Source organism: Hemiscyllium ocellatum, chromosome 45 (assembly GCF_020745735.1).
Source record: "Hemiscyllium ocellatum isolate sHemOce1 chromosome 45, sHemOce1.pat.X.cur, whole genome shotgun sequence".
Taxonomy (NCBI): domain Eukaryota; kingdom Metazoa; phylum Chordata; class Chondrichthyes; order Orectolobiformes; family Hemiscylliidae; genus Hemiscyllium; species Hemiscyllium ocellatum.
The window spans coordinates 12,625,420-12,644,190 of record NC_083445.1 but is presented as its reverse complement, the minus strand read 5'-3'; the positions used below and the strand labels follow the sequence as shown (position 1 = coordinate 12,644,190).

Here is an 18,771-nt window from a genome sequence, read left to right as displayed (position 1 = left end):
GATCTATAATCTAATCTCATCCTTCCACATTGCCCTCGTTACCAGTGACAATGTCTGGATGTCAGGATTAAAAGGATGGGTCTTTTTTTTCAATCATTTTGATGGTCACATGAACATCCCCTCGCCACCCTTCGTAAACCTAATGCTATCTAAAGCTCTACTCCCGGAGCACAAAAGAAGACTATCTTAACCATCACCGGGCTATATCTCATCCGCCAGCTCTCTCACCCCTGTGTTCATTGATCACAGAACAGTACAGCACAGGAATGGACTTGTTAGCCCACAGCGCCAAATTAAACTCATCCCTTCTGCCTCTCCATGCTCCATATCCCTCAATTCCTTGCATATTCTTGTGCTGATGTAAAAGCCCCTTAAATGCTCCTATCATATCTGACTCCACCACCATCCTTAGCAACCCAACTCACACTGCTGCCACTCTGTGTTTAAAAAAAAAGCCTTGCCCCTCACATCTCCTTTCAACTTGCCCCTCTCTCAACTTTAAATGCATTCCCTCCCAGTTTTAGAAATTTCAACTCTGTGGAGAAGAGAGTCAACCCTATCTATGCCTTTCATAATTTTATAGACCTCTGTCAGCTCGCCCCTCAGCCTCCAGCGCTCCAGAGAAAACTATCTTGAGATTTTGTAGCTTCTCCTTAAAGCTCATTTAGCCGGTTCTGCTATAACGTGCATTTCTTCAACACAAATTGGCTTTAACGCGATTGGAGAATTTAGACTGTTGTTTGTAGAACGCGAACTTTCCTAACCCGTATTGGCTATAACACAATCCTGACCCCTTTGGTTTAAGTGGTGCTGCTACAGTGCAATTTTCTTTCAACGCAGGATGGCACGATACTGCAGTGTTGTATCAAAACCGATTGTACCCTCTAATTCAGGCAAACGTCTTCTGCAGGAGACAATGAGGTGGAGATCAGAGTTGAGTGTGTTGTTGTTGGAACGGCACAACAGGTCAGGCAGCATCTGAGGAGCAGGAAAATCGGGCTGGAGCCTGAATGAAGGGCCATTTCTGATGAAGGGCTCCTGCCCGAAACATTGATTCTCCTGCTGCTCAGATGCTGCCTGACCTGCTGTGCTTTTCCAGCACCACTCTCTCATCTCATATCTCTTCTGCACCCTCTCCACATTCTTCCTATAATGTGGTGACCAGAATTGAAAGCAATACTCTAAAGTGTGTGGCCTAACCAAAGTTTTATAAAGCTGCAGAGTCACTACCTGACCCTTGTACTCAATTCACCAACCACTGAAGGCTGGCAGGATATACGCCACCTTTACCAGCAACAGTGCCCGGATGTCAGCATTGAAAGGATGGTTTTGTTTAATCTTTTGATGGTCACGTGAACCCTCATTGCCACCCTTTCACCCTTCATAATCCTAACGTCATCCCGGAGCTATACTTGCTATGGACGCGGACCCCAGGATATGAGTTATGGAGATATACAGCACGGAAACAGACCCTTCGGTTCAACTGGTCCATGCTGACCAGATATCCCAACCCAATCTAGTCCCACCTGCCAGCACCTGGCCTATATCCCTCCAAACCCTTCCTATTCATATACCCATCCAAATGCTTCTTAAATGTTGCAATTGTCCCAGCCTCCACCACTTCCTCTGGCAGCTCATTCTATACACGTACCTCCCTCTGCATGGGAAAAATTGCCCCTTAGGTCTGTTTTATATCTATCCCCTCTCACCCTAAACCTATGCCCTCTAGTTCTGGACTCCCCTATCCTATCCATGATTTTATAAACCTCGATAAGGTCACCCCTCAGCCTCCGACACTCCAGGGAAAACAGCCAGAGTTTGGATTGTTTTAATCTGTAGTTGTTGTTGTGTGAAGTTGCCGTCCTCACTCTCTGGTCTTGTTGCTGACAGGAAGTGGAGAAGAGCAAGTCGAATCATTTCCTGATCCTGTTCCGTGACCAAAGCTGCCAGTTCCGGGCGGTGTACGCCTTCTCGCCAGAGTCCGAGGACATGCATCGCGTGGCCGGCGTCGGGCCCAAACTGATCACCAAGAACATGATCGAGGGGATCTACAAGTACAACTCTGACCGCAAGCAGTTCACCCAGATCCCCAGTAAGACACTCTCTGCCAGCGTCGACGCTGTCACTATCCAGGGCCACTTGTGGCAGACCAAGAGGCCGGGGACCCCCAAGAAACCAGGACCGTCCAAATGATGGGCTCCCTCTCCCACCGCCATCGCCCCATCCCTCCTGCTACCCACCCCGCCCCCCACCCCAAACCCTGCTCAGACGGACGACCTCCAGGCCCTGGTTTGCCAATTGTTTTTGTCCCCCCTCAACGTCGACTTGTCTGTGTATCTCCCTGTTTTTTTTTAATTTCTAATATTTGCCACGGGTGAGTCAACCATGCTGGGGCCTTTTTTTTTGCCATCTCTGCATGTTACCCGTCGCTCGCCTGGCCCATCGCAAACAAAGGCGCAGCGCCGGTTTCGGTTGGGAGTGTGTACCCGTCCTGAGAAGGAGTTACGAGCCCGGCTCCCTGTCACCCAGTGGAATCCACGCCAATGGGTCCATCGAGCGACGCCGTCGAGAGGTTGCGGTGACGCTGTTGTGTCTGAAGTCCGAAACTCCGATGAGGCAAGGACTTGCGGATGGGTCAAAACGTGTTTTTTTTTAAAAAAAAAGCAAAGATAAATAAATTAGATGTACAAATTTTTGAGGTAAAATTCCAAAAGGTTACTACTGATGATCGAAATGTTGTGTCTGTATATAATGGAGCTATTTAATTGATTTAGCAGTTTGTATAGATGAAATATTTAAGGTACTCTTGTCACTTCTGAGACCGTGAATGGGAGGTGGTAACGTCGTTTGCAAGTTACTGTAAAGAACTTGCTGCAGTATTTGAATGCAATTTGAGTTGAGGTTGTATTAACTACTCAAATAATCACCAAAACTTGCCTGCTTTTGTGAAACAAATGAGGAAAGTATCTTGAATCAATCGCTTAATAAACTCTGCATTCCCACAGCGTTCAGTTCTGGCATGGGGTGGAAAGGTCCAGTCCAGCTGTGCTGCCCTCCCCACACTAACTGCTTGAATTTGCCCAGGATCGATCTGGTCTTAGTTTTGCTTCTGTTGAGTCCGAATCAGATTAGACCTTCCACCATCTGGGTTTGGTCCTGGCTCCAAAGCTCACTCTATGAAACCACTCCAAGTGCAAACTGTTCTCTCAATCCCAAGGCTGCGTTTGGTGAGTTTTCACCCCTGGTGCTTTGGGGACATGTTCTGAGCTGGGGTCTCGATGGTGATCCTTTCTGATGTACACTGCACCTTCTCGCTTCCCATTGGAACCTCTGAGCTGGCCAGGAATTTACTTTGGACTTCTCCCCAGTGAATCTAGTCCAGTTTTGGTTTGTAACGTGCAGGCTGAAGATCCCATGACAATGTTTCTGCCTGTCTTTATTATTATTCGGCACATGGTATGTGTAGAGGAGCTCAAATCTATGTAGGCCGAACGCCAACAGCAGCAAGGAGCCCTGATCCGGTACATCTTCAGTTTCTTAACCATCAGTTCAGCACTGCATTCACTTGGAGCCAGTTGTTGGAAGTGGCTGAATTCCATGTTTTTTGTTTAATATCTGTTACTTTTTTCTGCTGTTCCCCACTCCAGATTGATTTCTGGTTTTCCCTGGAAGTAGCCTCAGCCAATTAGACTTTGGCAACAAAGACTGAACTGCGCTCTCAATGTTTCGCATGCAGGGACTTGCCTGGATGGGATTTCTGTGCTTTGTTGGTGTCTCTCATTCTCCCTCCCTCCACCATCTGTCTGTCTGTCTCTCTCTCCCTTTTCCCATAGTTGGATGCTGTGCCATCGTGTAGCATTCCACAGAAGCCCTGCCAAAAGTTGTCGTCAGTTCCGCTGCAAGGGAATGGCCAGAGCTCTAATGGCTTTTACAAATTTGAGAAGTTAAGAGACTCCTCTTCTGCGTCCTCTGTGGCGAAAGGGTCAAGTGTTTGCTCTGTGGGCTAAGGATCAGTTACCTACTGCTCGGATCCACCTTGTCAAGTGGGTTTGTAAAGCCCTCTCCTCAGGGAACAAGCATTAAGTGGTCTGGCATCTGTTAGGTCTGGGGGCGGTGGGGTGAGACTGAATTCTATTTGGTGAATGTGAGGTTGGAGATCGCAGTTTGCACACGTGTGCGTATACACACGCACGCGCGCACTCTCTCACGCACTCGCACTCTCTCTCACGCACTCGCACTCTCTCTCACGCACTCGCACTCTCTCTCACGCACTCGCACTCTCTCTCACGCACTCGCACTCTCACACTCACAATGAAGAATCTTGGAAGTAATTATGCACGTTTCTTGATTTTAGCATTTCTGTTTGGCACTAGATTGTTGAAGAGGTGAACTGAGTTGCTTGGGAATCATAATATGAATACAGAAACCAGACCAAAAACTGGGTCTCAGTTCTGGGCTGTTATGTTGGATTTTTGACAATATTTTGGTTCTGCTTGCCATATTGGATCAGATAGAAGGAGTTTGTTTTCCTTTTATTTTAAGGCTCCCACTATACACGACTCCTGCACTCAGGGAGCTGGTAAATGGCTCACGGCCTGGTCAGGCTATTGGAGTTACTCGGAGCACCACCAGTGAAGAGGGGTCCTCCACTTGAATGAGGACGTCGGTGCCTTTCTCCCTCAGGCCGGGCCGTATGTTTAAGGAGGTTATGTCACCGCTTCACCATTCTGGCCGGTCAGATTAATAGGTGCAGATTGTTGGTCACCAGGAGGTATTGGAGATGACCTTAACCACCTCCGCCCACAAAGACAATGTGAAGCAACTTTGAACACTAGCAAACAAAGGTCCTGTGCCATCGGCAGCACCAGACCGTTGGGTGTGTGCCCATTTTCCCCAGTTAGCCTTTGTATTTCCCACTGCCGTTACCATCTTTGGAGTCAGGTATTCATCAGATGCAATTATAAGCATGCCCCTACCTCCCTGCGAGAGAGGACAGTGAGAATACGTATTGATTTTCTGTGTAACGACAGAAGGGCGTTCACTAATATGTACATATTGTACTCCCCCTGCTGGAACTGGCTCATTTCTCTCCTCCTGCCCCACCCAGTGTTGGATTTAATGGAACCTATCATGGTTTTGTAGTTGAGAAAGTGGATTTCATTTTGCAGTCACCCTGTGGGATGAGGTTTCCTGGGTTTTGCTGGAAAACTTTCACTCAATGCTAGAATATCTACCAACTGTTGTAGAAATATGCGCAGTGGGAAGACACCACCCTGCCCTGCCCAAAATGGGACCCATCAACCATTGCAGTGATGTTGCTAAACCCCTTTGGGGCTTTTGATGAGCAGTAAGTTGACCGTAAATAAGCCTGAACTAAAATTCTTTTTATTTTTAACCCAATATGTAACACTGTACAGGGTACCATGCTCGAGATGTGACCTTTTGGGTTTAAAATGGACTCTGATGAATGTCTGCAGATGTGGGTCTTGGACTCTGTAATATTAGGAGGCGTACCATGAGAAAAGTTATCTTGGAAATTTAATAAAAACGATTTACCAATTTACAAGAAGTATTTGCGTTTGTGTCTACCTGATCCTATTAAACATTTACAATACTGCGTGATAAGATCCTGCACGGAAGACCATTGACAAAGGTAAGAGTGGGAGGAAATTTGGGAGCTTGGATCCAGGATGCACTGAGTGGGAACAAGCAGAGGGTGATGGTCAAGGAAATGTTTCTGTGACTGGGAGACTGTATCCAGGGATCAGTGTTGATGCTTTCGCTGTTTGTGGCATGTGCAGATGATTTAGACTTGAATGTAGAAATATTAATCAGTTTATAGGTGGTAAATAGGAGGATTACAAGAGGAACTAGATGGCCTGGTAGATGGATGATCAGTGGCAAACATTCAAATTATGAGGGGGATAGACCGGGATAATCGTAGCTGTCTTTTCCTTAGGATGGGGGATTTGAAGACTAGGGGGCACATTTTTAAAGTGAGAGGAGGGAGATTTTTAAAAAGACAATGGAGGGTACAAGTTCGTGTGTGGAATGAACTTCCTGAATAAATGATGGATGTGAGTACAGATATAATTTAAAAAGATATGTGGAGAGGTTTGGAGAGATGTGAGCCAGGAGCATGCAGAGTGGGACTAGTTTAGTTTTGGATTATGTTCGGTGTGGACTGGTTGGACCGAAGGGTCTGTTTCCTAAGACTCTAAGACGATGCACTTGCCAGGGCTGACAGTGGGGCCCTGGGAAGCTCTGAGAATCAGGGGGACTTTGTGTGCGGGTCCAACAGTCTCTTAAGGAAGTAGGACAGGTAAATAGTGGTTAAGAAGGCATATGCAATACTCGCTTTGATTAGTCGTGGCATGGTCACTAAGAACTGGCTTGGTGGGGGACAGGAATGCTGAAACTGTATAAATTCCTACTTGGACCACAGCTAGAGTCTTGTGTGCAGTTCTAGAATATATATTATGGAAGGGATGTGCAAACACTGGAGAGGGTGCAGAGAAGATTTACCAGACTGTTAAGCGGGCTGGAGAGATTTAGTCCTGAAGGGAGATTCGACATACTGGGGTTGTTTAAGTTGGAGCTGTATGATTGAGATGTGGTGAGGGGTGTAGATGGAAGGAACGTTTCAATGATCAGGGGTGTGCGTTTAAGGTGAGGGGCAGGTGGGTTTTTTTATGGAGATATGAGGGCAATCATTTTCACCCAAAGGGTGGTGGGAACTGTTGGAAACTGCAAAAGGTCAGACAATTGAAGAGGGAGGTCCTTAAGTGAAGTTTGTGGAGGTTCATATTTTGCTCAGGCCTTAAGGAACTTGTAAATTTGCCTTGAACTTTCTCAACTGGGTGAAGAATAGTGGCGCTAACATTACACATAATATAGTAATATGACCCCTTTGTGCTACAACCGAGAGCACTCTTGAGTACAGTTAGAATCTCAAATGATGTTGGATGTTCAATACAACTTACCATTGGCTGGAACTGCAGTTGTACTGATGTGTGATAAATCAATAAATGCTGATGTGCTTGACCTAACTTTTGGAATTTGATTAAGTTTTCTTTTATTTGAAACAAAATACAGGAACTTAATTTCATGAATGCAGGAAACTTTGAGTTTTATTGGTATGTGGCCAATTCAACTTTGATTTGTATTGTTTTATGCAAAAATCCAGTTCTCCAAAGAAAACTATTTCAAAAATATCTGATAGTCTCGAAAGGTTGGAACTTTTAAGTAATGTCATTTTCCATACTGAGTCGGGTAAGTGTATGTCTTTCGTCCATTGCCTCTTCCATGTCACTATCCATCCCTTAATTGTCCTTGGACTGAATGTCTTGCTAGGGCCACTTTGTGCACCTACATATTTAATGTTTTAAATAAACAGTAAATAGTCACTAATACCCAGGTACAGTAAGCAGTGGATAAAGATTCCACATTCTGATGCCATCTTGGATTAGAATAAACTATTGAATTCCTGTATCAGTACTAAAATATTTAGATTTAATATTAAATTGATATTACTAAAACTAAAACCGCTTCCAAAGTCCATCCTTCCCTCGACATAGCCTTCACACTCGCTGCTCCTTCAGTTGCCCCCATCATCCTTGGGGTCAGAGCAACGTGCTCCTTTCCTGTTGTCACCATGTCCATTGCTTCGGTGTCCACTGTCTCCAAGCTGGAGATGGTCACAATGCAGGGGGCCCTAGCCTCCTGCAGAATGACATCAGGAGGAGGCCCCAGGGCAACCAAACCTCCCGAAAAGGAAACGTTCCAACCACACTGTTGATGCTGCAGAACCCACTGCACGACCGGCCGAGTTAGGTGGTCAGGGCTAATGCTGTTGATCTTGGAAAATAGCTAAGACACAAGAACCAATTTACCTTTGAACCTAAAATGTAAACACTAAAGATAATACATTGGAAACTGAACTATTTGGGTTTGAGCTACAGGGAGAGGCTGAATAGACTGGGGCTGGTTTCCCTGGAGCGTCGGAGGCTGAGGAGTAATCTTAGTGAGATTTATAAAATCACAAGGGGCATGGATAGGGTGAATGGTCAAGGCTTTTTCCCCAGGGTAAGGGAGTCAAAAACTATAGAGCACAGGATTAAGGTGGGGATGAAATATTGAGAAGGGACTGGAGGGGCAACTTTTTCATGAAGAGGTTGATGTGTGCATGGGATAAACTGCCAGAGGACATGGTAGAGGCTGGTAGAACTACATTTACAAGTTATCTGGATGGATACATAAATAGGAAGAGTTTAGAGACATATCGGCCAAATCCTGGCAAAGGGGACTAGATTGATTTAGGACATCTGCTTGGCATCGATGAATTGGACTGCAAGGTCTGTTTCCGTGCTGTATGATTCAATGACTCGAAACCTACTGAATTACACGGCTATTACTGCTCCCAACAACCTTCTTTTCATGCACATTGTTTACTAGTAAATCTCTGCAATTTAGGGTGTAGGTTTGATATCCAGACGTTTCATTACCTGGCTCGGTAACATCATCAGTGGTGACCTCCAAGTGAAGCGAAGCTGTTGTCTCCTGCTTTCTATTTATATCTTTCTCCAGGCTGGGGTTCCTGGGGTTTGTGGTGATGTCATTTCCTGTTCGTTTTCTGAGGGGTTGATAGATGGTATCTGGATCTATGTGTTTGTTTACGGCGTTGTGGTTGGAGTGCCAGGCCTCTAGGAATTCTCTGGCATGTCTTTTCTTAGCCTATCCTGGGTTATAAGAGCTAAGATTTATAATCATCAAGAGGAATAAGTTGATTAGGGATAGTCAACATGGCTTTGTGAAAGGTAGGTCATGCCTGACAAATCTTATTGAGCTTTTTGAGAAGGTGACCAAAAAGGTAGATGAGGGTAAAGTGGTTGATGTGGTGTATGTGGATTTCAGTAAGGCTTTTGATGAGGTTCCCCACGGTAGGCTATTGCACAAAATACAGCTGCATTGGATTGAGAGTGAGTTAATGGTTTGGATCAGAAATTGGCTAGCTGAAAGAAGACAGAGGGTGGTGGTTGATGGGAAATATTCATCCTGGATTTCAGTTACTAGTGGAGTACCGCAAGGATCTGTTTTGGGTTCACTGTTGTTTGTCATTTATCCAAATGACCTGGATGAGGGCATAGAAGGATGGGTTAGTAAATTTGCAGATGACCCTAAGGTTGGCAGAGTTGTGGATAGTGACAAAGGATGTTCTAGGTTACAGAGGGACATAGTTAAGCTGCAGAGCTGGGTTGAGAGGTAGTAAATGGAGTTTAATGTGGAAAAGTGAGAGGTGATTCACTTGGAAGGAGCAACAGGAATGTGCAGAGTACTGGGCTAATGGTAAGATTCTTGGTAGTGTAGATGAACAGAGAGATCACGGTGTCCAGGTACACAAATCCTTGAAAGTTGCCACCCAGGTTGATAGGGTTGTCAAGAAGGCATACAGTGTGTTAGCTTTTATTGGTAGAGGGATTGAGTTTCGGAACTATGAGATCATGCTGCAGCTATACAAAACTCAGGTGCAGCCACAGTTGGAGTATTGCGTACAGTTCTGGTCACCACATTATAGAATGTGGAAGCTTTGGAGAGGGTTCAGAGGTGATTTACTAGGATGTTGCCTGATATGGAGGGAACATCTTAAGAGGAAAGGCTGAGAGACTTGAGGCTATTTTTGTCAGAGAGAAGGTTTTGAGGTGACTTAATTGAGACATATAAGGTAATCAGAGGATTAGATGGGGTGGACAGTGAGATCCTTTTTCCTTGGATGGCAATGGCTTGCATGAAGGTGCATAGCTTTAAATTGAGGGGTAATAGATATAAGACAAAGGTCAAAGGTAGGTTCTTTAGGGGTGTGGAGCTCTCTGACTGCAAAAGTAGCAGACTTGCCAACTTTAAGGGATCTTAAATGGTCATTGAATAGGCATATGGACGAGAAGGGAATAGTGTCGGTTAGATGGGCTCCCGATTGGTTCCACACCGGCGCAACATTGAGGGCTGAAGGGCCTGGACTGTGCTGGAATGTTCGATGTAAACCTGAATCTGAAGCTCACCCATGCTGCAGCTGATTGTAGAATGTTTAATTCTGGCTGTGCTGATTCAAACAAGGGACCATTCATAGAGATGTACAGCACGGAAACAGGCCCTTCGATCCAACCCGTCCATGGCAAATGTAACGTTATGCACTTTGTGAAATATCATTCTAGAGTGAACTATAATGTAAACAGAAGAGCCTTGGGAAAAGTTGATGAGCAGGGAGATCTGGGAGTCCAGGTCCATTGTACCCTGAAGGTGGCTGCACGGGTGGATAGAGTGGTCAAGAAGGCATATGGTATGCTTGCCTTCATCAGATGGTGTATTGAGTACAAGAGCTGGCAGGTCATGCTACAAATTGTACAAGACGTTAGTTCGACTGCATTTAGAATACTGTGTACAGTTCTGGTCGCCACATTACCAAAAGGATGTGGATGCATTGGAAAGGGTGCAGAGAAAGTTTATGAGGATGTTTCCTGGAAGGTGCTAGCTATGAAGAGAAGTTGAGTAGGTTAGGTTTGTTTTCCTTAGAAAAAAAGATTGGGGTGGAAACCTAATTGAGATCTACAAAATCATGAAGGGTGTAGACAGCATAGATAGAGTCATGGAGATGTACAGCATGGAAACAGACCCTTTGGTCCAACCTGTCCATGCTGACCAGATATCCCAAGCCAATCTAGTCCCACCTGCCAGCACTGGGCCCATACCCCGCCAAACCCTTCTTATTCATATACCCATCCAAATGCCTTTTAAATGCTGTAATTGTACCAGCCTCCATCACATCCTCTGGCAGCTTATTCCATACACACACCACCCTCTGTGTGAAACAGTTGCCCCTTAGGTCTCTTTTATATCTTTCCCTTCTCCCCCTGACCCTATGCCCTCTAGTTCTGGACTTCCTGACCCCAAGGAAAAGACTTTGTCTATTTATCCTATCCATGCCCCTCATAATTTTGTAAACCTCTATAAGGTCACCCCTCAGCCTCCGACACTCCAGGGAAAACCGCCCCAGCCTGTTCAGCCTCTCCCGCTAGTTCAAATCCTCCAACCCTGGCAACATCCTTATAAATCTTTTCTGAACCCTTTCAAGTTTCACAATATCTTTCCGATAGGAAGGAGACCAGAATTGCATGCAATATTCCAACAGTGGCCTAACCAATGTTCTGTACAGCCACAATGTAACCTCCCAACTCCTGTACTCAGTACTCTGACCAATAAAGGAAAGCATACCAAACACCTTCTTCACTATCCTATCTACCTGCGACTCCATTTTCAAGGAGCTATGAACCTGAACTCCAAGGTCTCTTTGTTCAGCAACACTCCCTAGGACCTTACCATTAAGTGTATAAGTCCTGCTAAGATTTGCTTTCCCAAAATGCAGCACCTCTCATTTATCTGAATTAAACTCCATCTGCCACTTCTCAACCCATTGACCCATTGATTAAGATCCTGTTGTAATCTGAGGTAACCTTCATCGCTGTCCACTACACTTGCAATTTTGGTGTCATCTGCAAACTTACTAACTATACCCCTTTTTGCTCCTATCCTAAATCATTTACATAAATGACAGAAAGTAGTGGACTCAGCACCGATCCTTGTGGCACTCCACTGGTCACAGGCCTCCAGTCTGAAAAACAACCCTCCCCCACCATGCTCTCTCTTCTATCTTTGAGCCAGTTCTGTATCCAAATGGCTAGTTCTCCCTGTATTCCGTGAGATCTAACCTTGCCAAACCAGTCTCCCATGGAGAACCTTGTCAAATGCCTTATTGAAGTCCATATAGATCACATCTACTGCTCTGTCATCCTCAATCCTCTTTGTTACATTTTCAAAAATCTCAATCGAGTTTGTGAGACATGATTTCCCACGGACAAAGCCATGTTGACTATCCCTAATCAGTCATTGCCTTTCCAAATACATGTACATCCTGTCCCTCAAACAACGTGACCACCACCGTGAGGTTCACTGGTCTATAGTTCTCTGGCTTTTCCTTACCACATTTCTAGTGGCACCATGTTAGCCAACCTCCAATCTTCCGACACCTCACCTGTGACTATCGATTATGTAAGTATCTCAGCAATCACTTCTCTAGCTTCCCACAGAGTTCTCGGGTACACCAGGTCCTGAGGATTTATCCACTTTTATGCATTTCAAGACATCCATCACTTCCTTCTCTGTAATCTGGACATTTTTCAAGATGTCACCATCTATTTCCCCAAAGTCTATATCTTCCATGTCCTTTTCCACAGTAAATACTGATGCATAATACTCGTGTAGTATCTTCCCCCATCTTTTGCGTCTCCACACAAAGGCTGCCTTGCTGATCTTTGATGGGCCCTATTCTCTCCCTAGTTACCCTTTGTCCTTAATGTTTAACCCTCTATTCCAGGCAGCATCCAGGTAAACCTCCTCTGAACCCTCTCCAAACATCCACATCTTTCCTATAATAAGGCGACCAGAACTGGATGCAGTATTCCAAGTGCGGTCTAACCAAAGTTTTATAGAGCTGCAACAAGATCTCACAGCTCTTAAACTCAATCGCCCTGTTAATGAAAGCCAAAACACCATATGCTTTCTTAACAACCCTGTCCACTTGGGTGGCAATTTTAAGGGATCTATATACCTGCACACCAAGATCCCACTGTTCCTCCACACCGCCAAGAATCCTGTACTCAACTTTCAAGTTCGAACTTCCAATGCATCACTTCGCATTTATCCAGGTTGAACTCCATCTGCCACATCTCAGCCCATCTCAGCATCCTGTCAATGTCACGCTGCAGCCTACAACAGTCCTCCGTCAATGACACCTCCAACCTTTGTGTCGTCTGCAAACTTGCTAACCTATCCTTCAATCTCCTCATCCAAGTCATTAATAAAAATTGCAAAGAGTAGAGCCCTGTGGAACACCACTGACTTCCAGGCAGAATACTTTCCTTCCACTAGTCTTCTGTCAACCAGCCAATTCTGTATCCAGACAGCTAAATTTCCCTGTATCCCATTCCTCCTGACCTTCTGAACGAGTCTACCATGGGGAACCTTATCAAATGCCTTGCTGAAGTCCATATACACCACTCGACCTTCATCAACCTGTCTAGTAACATCCTCAAAGAACTCAATAAGATTTGTGAGGCATGACCTGCCCCTCACAAAGCCGTGCTGACTGCATTTAATCAAGCCATGCTCTTCCAGATGGTCATAAATCCTATCCCTCAGAATCCTTTCTAACACCTTGCGGATGACAGAAGTGAGACTGGTCTGTAATTGCCGGGGATTTCCCTATTTCCTTTCTTGAAGAGAGGAATTGCATTTGCCTCTCTCCAGTCCTCAGGTACGACTCCGGTGGAGAGCGAGGATGCAAAGATCTTCGCAAGCGGCGAAGCAATCACATTTCTCGCTTCCCAAAGCAGCCGAGGACAAATCTGGTCTGGCCCTGGTGACTTGTCAATCTTAATGTTTGTCAAAATGTTCAGCACATCAGCTTCCTCAATCTCTTATCTGTTCCAGCATGCACACCTGCTCCTCAATGGTTTCATTCACTACAAGGTCCTTTTCTTTAGTAAAGACAGGAGCAAACAACTCATTTAGGGCTTCCCCTACCACCTCAGACTCCATACGCAAGTTCCCTATGCTATCCCTGAGCAGCCCTACTCTTTCTTTGATCATTCTCTTATTCCTCACATGCCTTTGGATTCTCCCTAATTCTTCCTGCCAAGCCTTTTCCGTTTCCCCTCCTGGTTCTCCTCAGACCATTTTTGAGCTCCTTCCTCGCCTGCCTGTAATCCTCTAGAGCTGAGCAAGTCCCTTGCTTCCTCCACCTTACATAAGCTGCCTTTTTTCTTTTGACGAGAAGCTCCTCCGCTCTCGTCATCCAAGGTTCCTTTATCTTACCCCTTTTTGCCTGTCTCAGAGGAACACATTTGTGCATCACTCGCAATAACTGTTCCTTAAACAGTCTCCACATGTCTATAGTGCCCTTTCCACGGAACAATTGCTCCCAGCCCATGCTTCCCAACTTGTACCTGATAGCATCATAGTTTCCTTTTCCCCAATTAAATATCCTCCCATTGTGCCTGCTTCTCTCCTTCTCTATAGCTATGTAGAATGTGAGGCAGTTGTGGTCACTATCCCCAAAATGCTCTCCCACCGCAAGATCTGACATCTGCCCCGGCTCATTGCCGAGCACCAAATCCAAAATGGCCTCTCCCTTCGTCGGCCTGATAAACATACTGAATTAGGAAACCCTCCTGAACACACCTTACAAAAACAGCTCCTTTCAAACCATCTGCTCGGAGGAGGTTCCAATCAATATTGGGAAAGTTAAAGTCACCCATTACAACAACCCTACTACACCCACACTTTTCCAAAATCTGCCGACCTATGCTTTCTTCAATCTCCCTGCTGCTATTGGGAGGCCTGTAGTAAACTCCTAACGAGGTGACTACTCCCTTACAATTCCTAATTTCCACCCAAACTGACTCACTACCCAGACCCTCCTCGACAATGGTAACTTCTGTAGCTGTGATACCCTCTCTGATTAGCAGTGCTACACCCACCCACCCACCCCATTTTTTAAATGTTCTAAACCCTGGAACATCCAGCAACCATTCATGCCCCTGAGAAACCCACGTCTCTGTTATGGCCACAACATCATAGCAGCAGGTACTGATCCATGCTCTAAGCTCATCACTTTTATTCTCGATACTCCTTGCATTAAAGCAAACACACTTTAACCGATCCCTTGGAAATTCCTTCCCACTGGCTGCGTTACCTCTTGCTATTGCCTCATCTCCATCAACTCTCACCAATGGTATACAGCTCAGGTTCCACCCAGGACATTGGTCACCTTCCAGTTCAGGTGCAACCCGTCCTTCTTGTACAGGTCCCACCATCCCCAGAAGGCATCCCAATTATCTACATATCTGAAGCCCTCCCTCCTACACCAGCTGCGCAGCCACGGGTCAAGCTGCGCCCGCTCCCTGTTCCTCGCCTCGCTACCTTGTGGCACCGGTAGTGAACCCGAGAACACGACTCTGTTCGTCCTGCTTCTGCAGCTTCCACCCTAACTCCCTGAAATCCCTTTTTATATCTTCGATCCTTTTCCTGGCTATATCACTGGTGTCAATATGTAACACAATTTAGAACTTCAACTTTTAGATCTGGTCTATCTTTTTCCATCACTATTTTAAAACGAATAGAATTATGGTCGCTGGCCCAAAAGTGCTCCCCCACCGACACCTCAGTCACCTGCCTTGCCTTATTTCCCAAGAGTAGGTCAAGTTTTGCACTTTCTATGGTAGGCACATCCACATACTGAATCAGAAAATTTTCTTGTACATACTTAAATTCTCTCCATCTAAACCCTTAACACTATGGCAGTCCCAGTCTATGTTTGGAAAGTTAAAATCCCCTACCAAAACCACCCTATTATTCTTACAGGTAACTGAGCAAGTTACCTCCTTACAAATGGGTTTCTCAATTTCCCACTGACTATTGGGGGGTCCATAATACAATCCCAATAAGGTGATCATGCCTTTCTTATTTCTCAGTTCCACCCAAATAACTTCTCTAGATGTACTTCTGGGAATATCCTCCCTCAGCACGGCTGTAATGCTATCCCTTATTAAAAATGTCACCCCTTCTCCTCTCTCGCCTCCCTTTCTATCCTTCCTGTAGCATTTGGATCCTGGAACATTAAACTGCCAGTCCTGTCCATCCCTGAGCCATGTTTCCATAATTGCTATGCTATCCCAGTCCCATGTTCCTAACCATCTGCCTTCCCTGTTAGGCTCCTTGCATTGAAATAAACAGAGTTTAACTTATCAGTCTTATCTTGTCCCCTGCTTTGTCCCAGCCTGCCCTGACTGTTCCTGCACCAGTCTCAGATTGATCTCTTTCCTCACTATCTCCCTGGGTCTCCCCTCCCCTTACTAGTTTAAACTCTCCTAAAACCGCTCCTGGACTGCAATACTCCCTCAGCACCACACTGGAGTGTGTCAGCCTTGATAACGTGCTCAAGTCACGAGAGTGGGACTCACAGCCAACTCCTGGCTTAACGAAGAGTGCGCTCGCCAGAATTTCAGCTTCACTGGAGTCACTTCAGCACCCTGCAGCTGTTAGGCTAGTCATGTCCAGTCAATGTGCAGATGTACAATGCCAGCAACATGGCAACAGCAAAAATTCAACCAATTTAACAAGAAAAAATTAACAACAGGAAACAGTGCGGGAATGGGCAATGTTACGTGGTTTTCTGTGTCCCTTCTCTAGGCCAGGAAGCCTCAGAGGTGCATCGTAACATCTCTTGTGCACATTTTTAATTGTCCTGCAGCAACTCGGCTGCCTGCATTTTTTTGGAGCCCAATGGATGTCTGCACTATATCTCCAGCCATGCTCCTTGGTGAGCTTGCTATGGGCAGGAGAAGTCACAGACCATCCCTGTCTGAGACAGAGGGATGCCTGCAAGCTGACAGGAAACAAAATGGATGCAGGGTGACTCCTCACCACTGACAAGTGGGAGTGCAGAGAGACCCGCAGCAGAAAGAAATCACAAGGTGGCAGCAGAGAGAGCCCGTCAGCAGGAGAAAGCACGTGCCCCCTCAGGTCAAGGCTGGTCGTCTGTACCAGCTGCAGAAGGCACTGTCACTCACGAATCAGCCTCTACATCTACAACAGGTGATGCTCAATCCAGAGGTGAGCTTCACCCTGGATGCAGCCAACCCACCACTATCGGACGTCAATTAAAGCAGATAAATATTGTCACTGTTTTTGGCGGGAACTTGCTGTTTCCGAATGGGCCACTGCAATGACTTCAGTGCTAAAGCATGTGACATCCAGAGGCTGTGAAAGGTGCTTTTTAATCGAAAGACTTTAACGTTGAGAGAGAATGTGGGCCATTGAGTTAAATGGTCACATCAGATTTAATGTTGGGTGCCTGGGAGGTACTGAGAATTCCGGGGTGCATTATTTTGATGCTTCCTGCAGCGATAGTATTTTTTGAAAGCCTCGGGTCATGAAATGTCCTTGGGAAGCATTAGGAAAATCAATCCTCGCAGAGACTGTCAATGTTTGGGAGAGAATGAAACACATGGGCGCTGCATAAGGAAAGATGGACAAGTAAGTACACAAGTTAATGACGGTCTCTCCTGTCTCCCAAAGTATAGAATCTGCACCCACCTTGACTAACTGCTGGCCTTTTCCACACACACTATATTTTGTTGAACTCACCTTTATTAAGGTAATAAGAATGAACCTTGATTTTTTTTTTAAAAAAACAAAACTGGTTCCTACCATACATTTATATAAATACAGTTTCACATAAAACGAAACAGTGCTCCTGGCTGGGAGCAGGCAGGTAGAAGATGTTGTAATCTTGTTACAAAACAGTCAGGGCATCTTTCTATCAGTTTAGCTTTTTGCTTGTTCAAATGTGCTTGAAACAGCACGTAAAGGGTATCTGCATCTGAACAGCAGCTTCTGTTCCGAAGGGTGATGGGAAGTAATTACTGTGTTTGGAGTTACTGGTCAGTCATCCTTCAGGCCCCCAAACACTGCTGTGGGGACTGTTTTCTGCTCCAGTGGCACCTCTGTAAATAAAACAAAAAAGTTGTTAGGTAACTTAGTAAAAGGACAGTTAAAATTATTTTAATCTAGCATCCAATCAAGGGGCAGCACAGTGGTTAGCACTGCTGCCTCACAGCTCCAGGGTCCCAGGTTTGATTCCAGCCTCAGGCAACTGTCTGTATGGAGTTTGCACATTCTCCCCGTGTCTGGGTGGGTTTCCTCTGGGTGCTCCAGACTCCTCCCACAGTCCAAAGATGTTCAGGTTAGATTAGATTGGCCGTGCTAAATTGCCCATAGTGTTCAGGGATGTGCAGGTTAGGTGCATTAGTCAGGAGTAAACTGTAGGGTAGGGGAATGCGTCTGCCTGGGTTACTCTTCAGTGTGGTGAATAGATTAGATTAGATTCCCTACAGTGTGGAAACAGGTCCTCCGGCCCAACAAGTCCACACAGACTCTCCGAAGAGTAACCCACCCAGACCCATTTCCCTCTGACTAACACTATGGGCAATTTATCATGGCCAATTCACCTGACCTGCACATCTTTGGACTGTGGGAGGAAACCCACACAGGCGTGGGGAAAATGTGCAAACTCCACACAGACAGTCACCCGAGGCTGGAATTGAACCTGGGACCCTCGTGCTGTGAGGCACCAGTGCTAACCACTGGGCCACTGTGCTGCCCCTTGTTGGGCCGAAGGGCCTGTTTCCACATTGTAGAGATTCTAGATTGGATTCTAGATTATAGTAGAGGTGTTTCAATAACCATGATATCAACTCTCATCTAAAATAAACAGAGGGGTTTACTTGAAAGGAAACACTTGAACATATTTACTTGATAATTTAGAGGGTCTTGGGGTGCGGTGAACAGCCCCCACATCTCTGAGCCACAGTCTCCATGACTCAACTGCCAAGATAGGTTCATTACTTTCAACTCCATACACTGTTACAGCAGATGATGCACCTCAAAGATGTCCTCTACCCCTCCCTGAAAAAATCCAATATCCCCACTGAGAATCCCTTGCCCAAGACTGCCCAAACTAGAGAAGAAGCCAATCACCTGGAGCGCCTCCTTCAGGCCGGGATCAAGGCCAAGTGTAAATACTGGAAGGTGTGGGTGAAAATCCGAGCTTCTCCCCCACCCACGAACATCTTCAAACATCATTTGCGGGAGGGTGTGAGA

General features: G+C 45.7%; 2 protein-coding genes across 3 annotated transcripts in view; one reads left to right on the top strand and one right to left on the bottom strand.

The window, feature by feature from the left end:
• camsap3 (calmodulin regulated spectrin-associated protein family, member 3) overlaps window positions 1-5,569 on the top strand; it is a 203,445-nt gene extending 197,876 nt beyond the window's left edge. For both annotated transcript variants that reach the window (XM_060855234.1, XM_060855233.1), the window contains exon 17: window positions 1,891-5,569. In XM_060855234.1, the coding sequence (XP_060711217.1) occupies window positions 1,891-2,193 (303 nt within the window). In that variant the 3' untranslated portion in view covers window positions 2,194-5,569. The remainder of the gene's footprint in view (window positions 1-1,890) is intronic.
• Window positions 5,570-17,241: 11,672 nt separating this feature from the next.
• xab2 (XPA binding protein 2) overlaps window positions 17,242-18,771 on the bottom strand; it is a 47,515-nt gene continuing 45,985 nt past the window's right edge. The window contains exon 19 of the mRNA XM_060854901.1: window positions 17,242-17,615. Within this exon, the coding sequence (XP_060710884.1) occupies window positions 17,554-17,615 (62 nt within the window). The 3' untranslated portion in view covers window positions 17,242-17,553. The remainder of the gene's footprint in view (window positions 17,616-18,771) is intronic.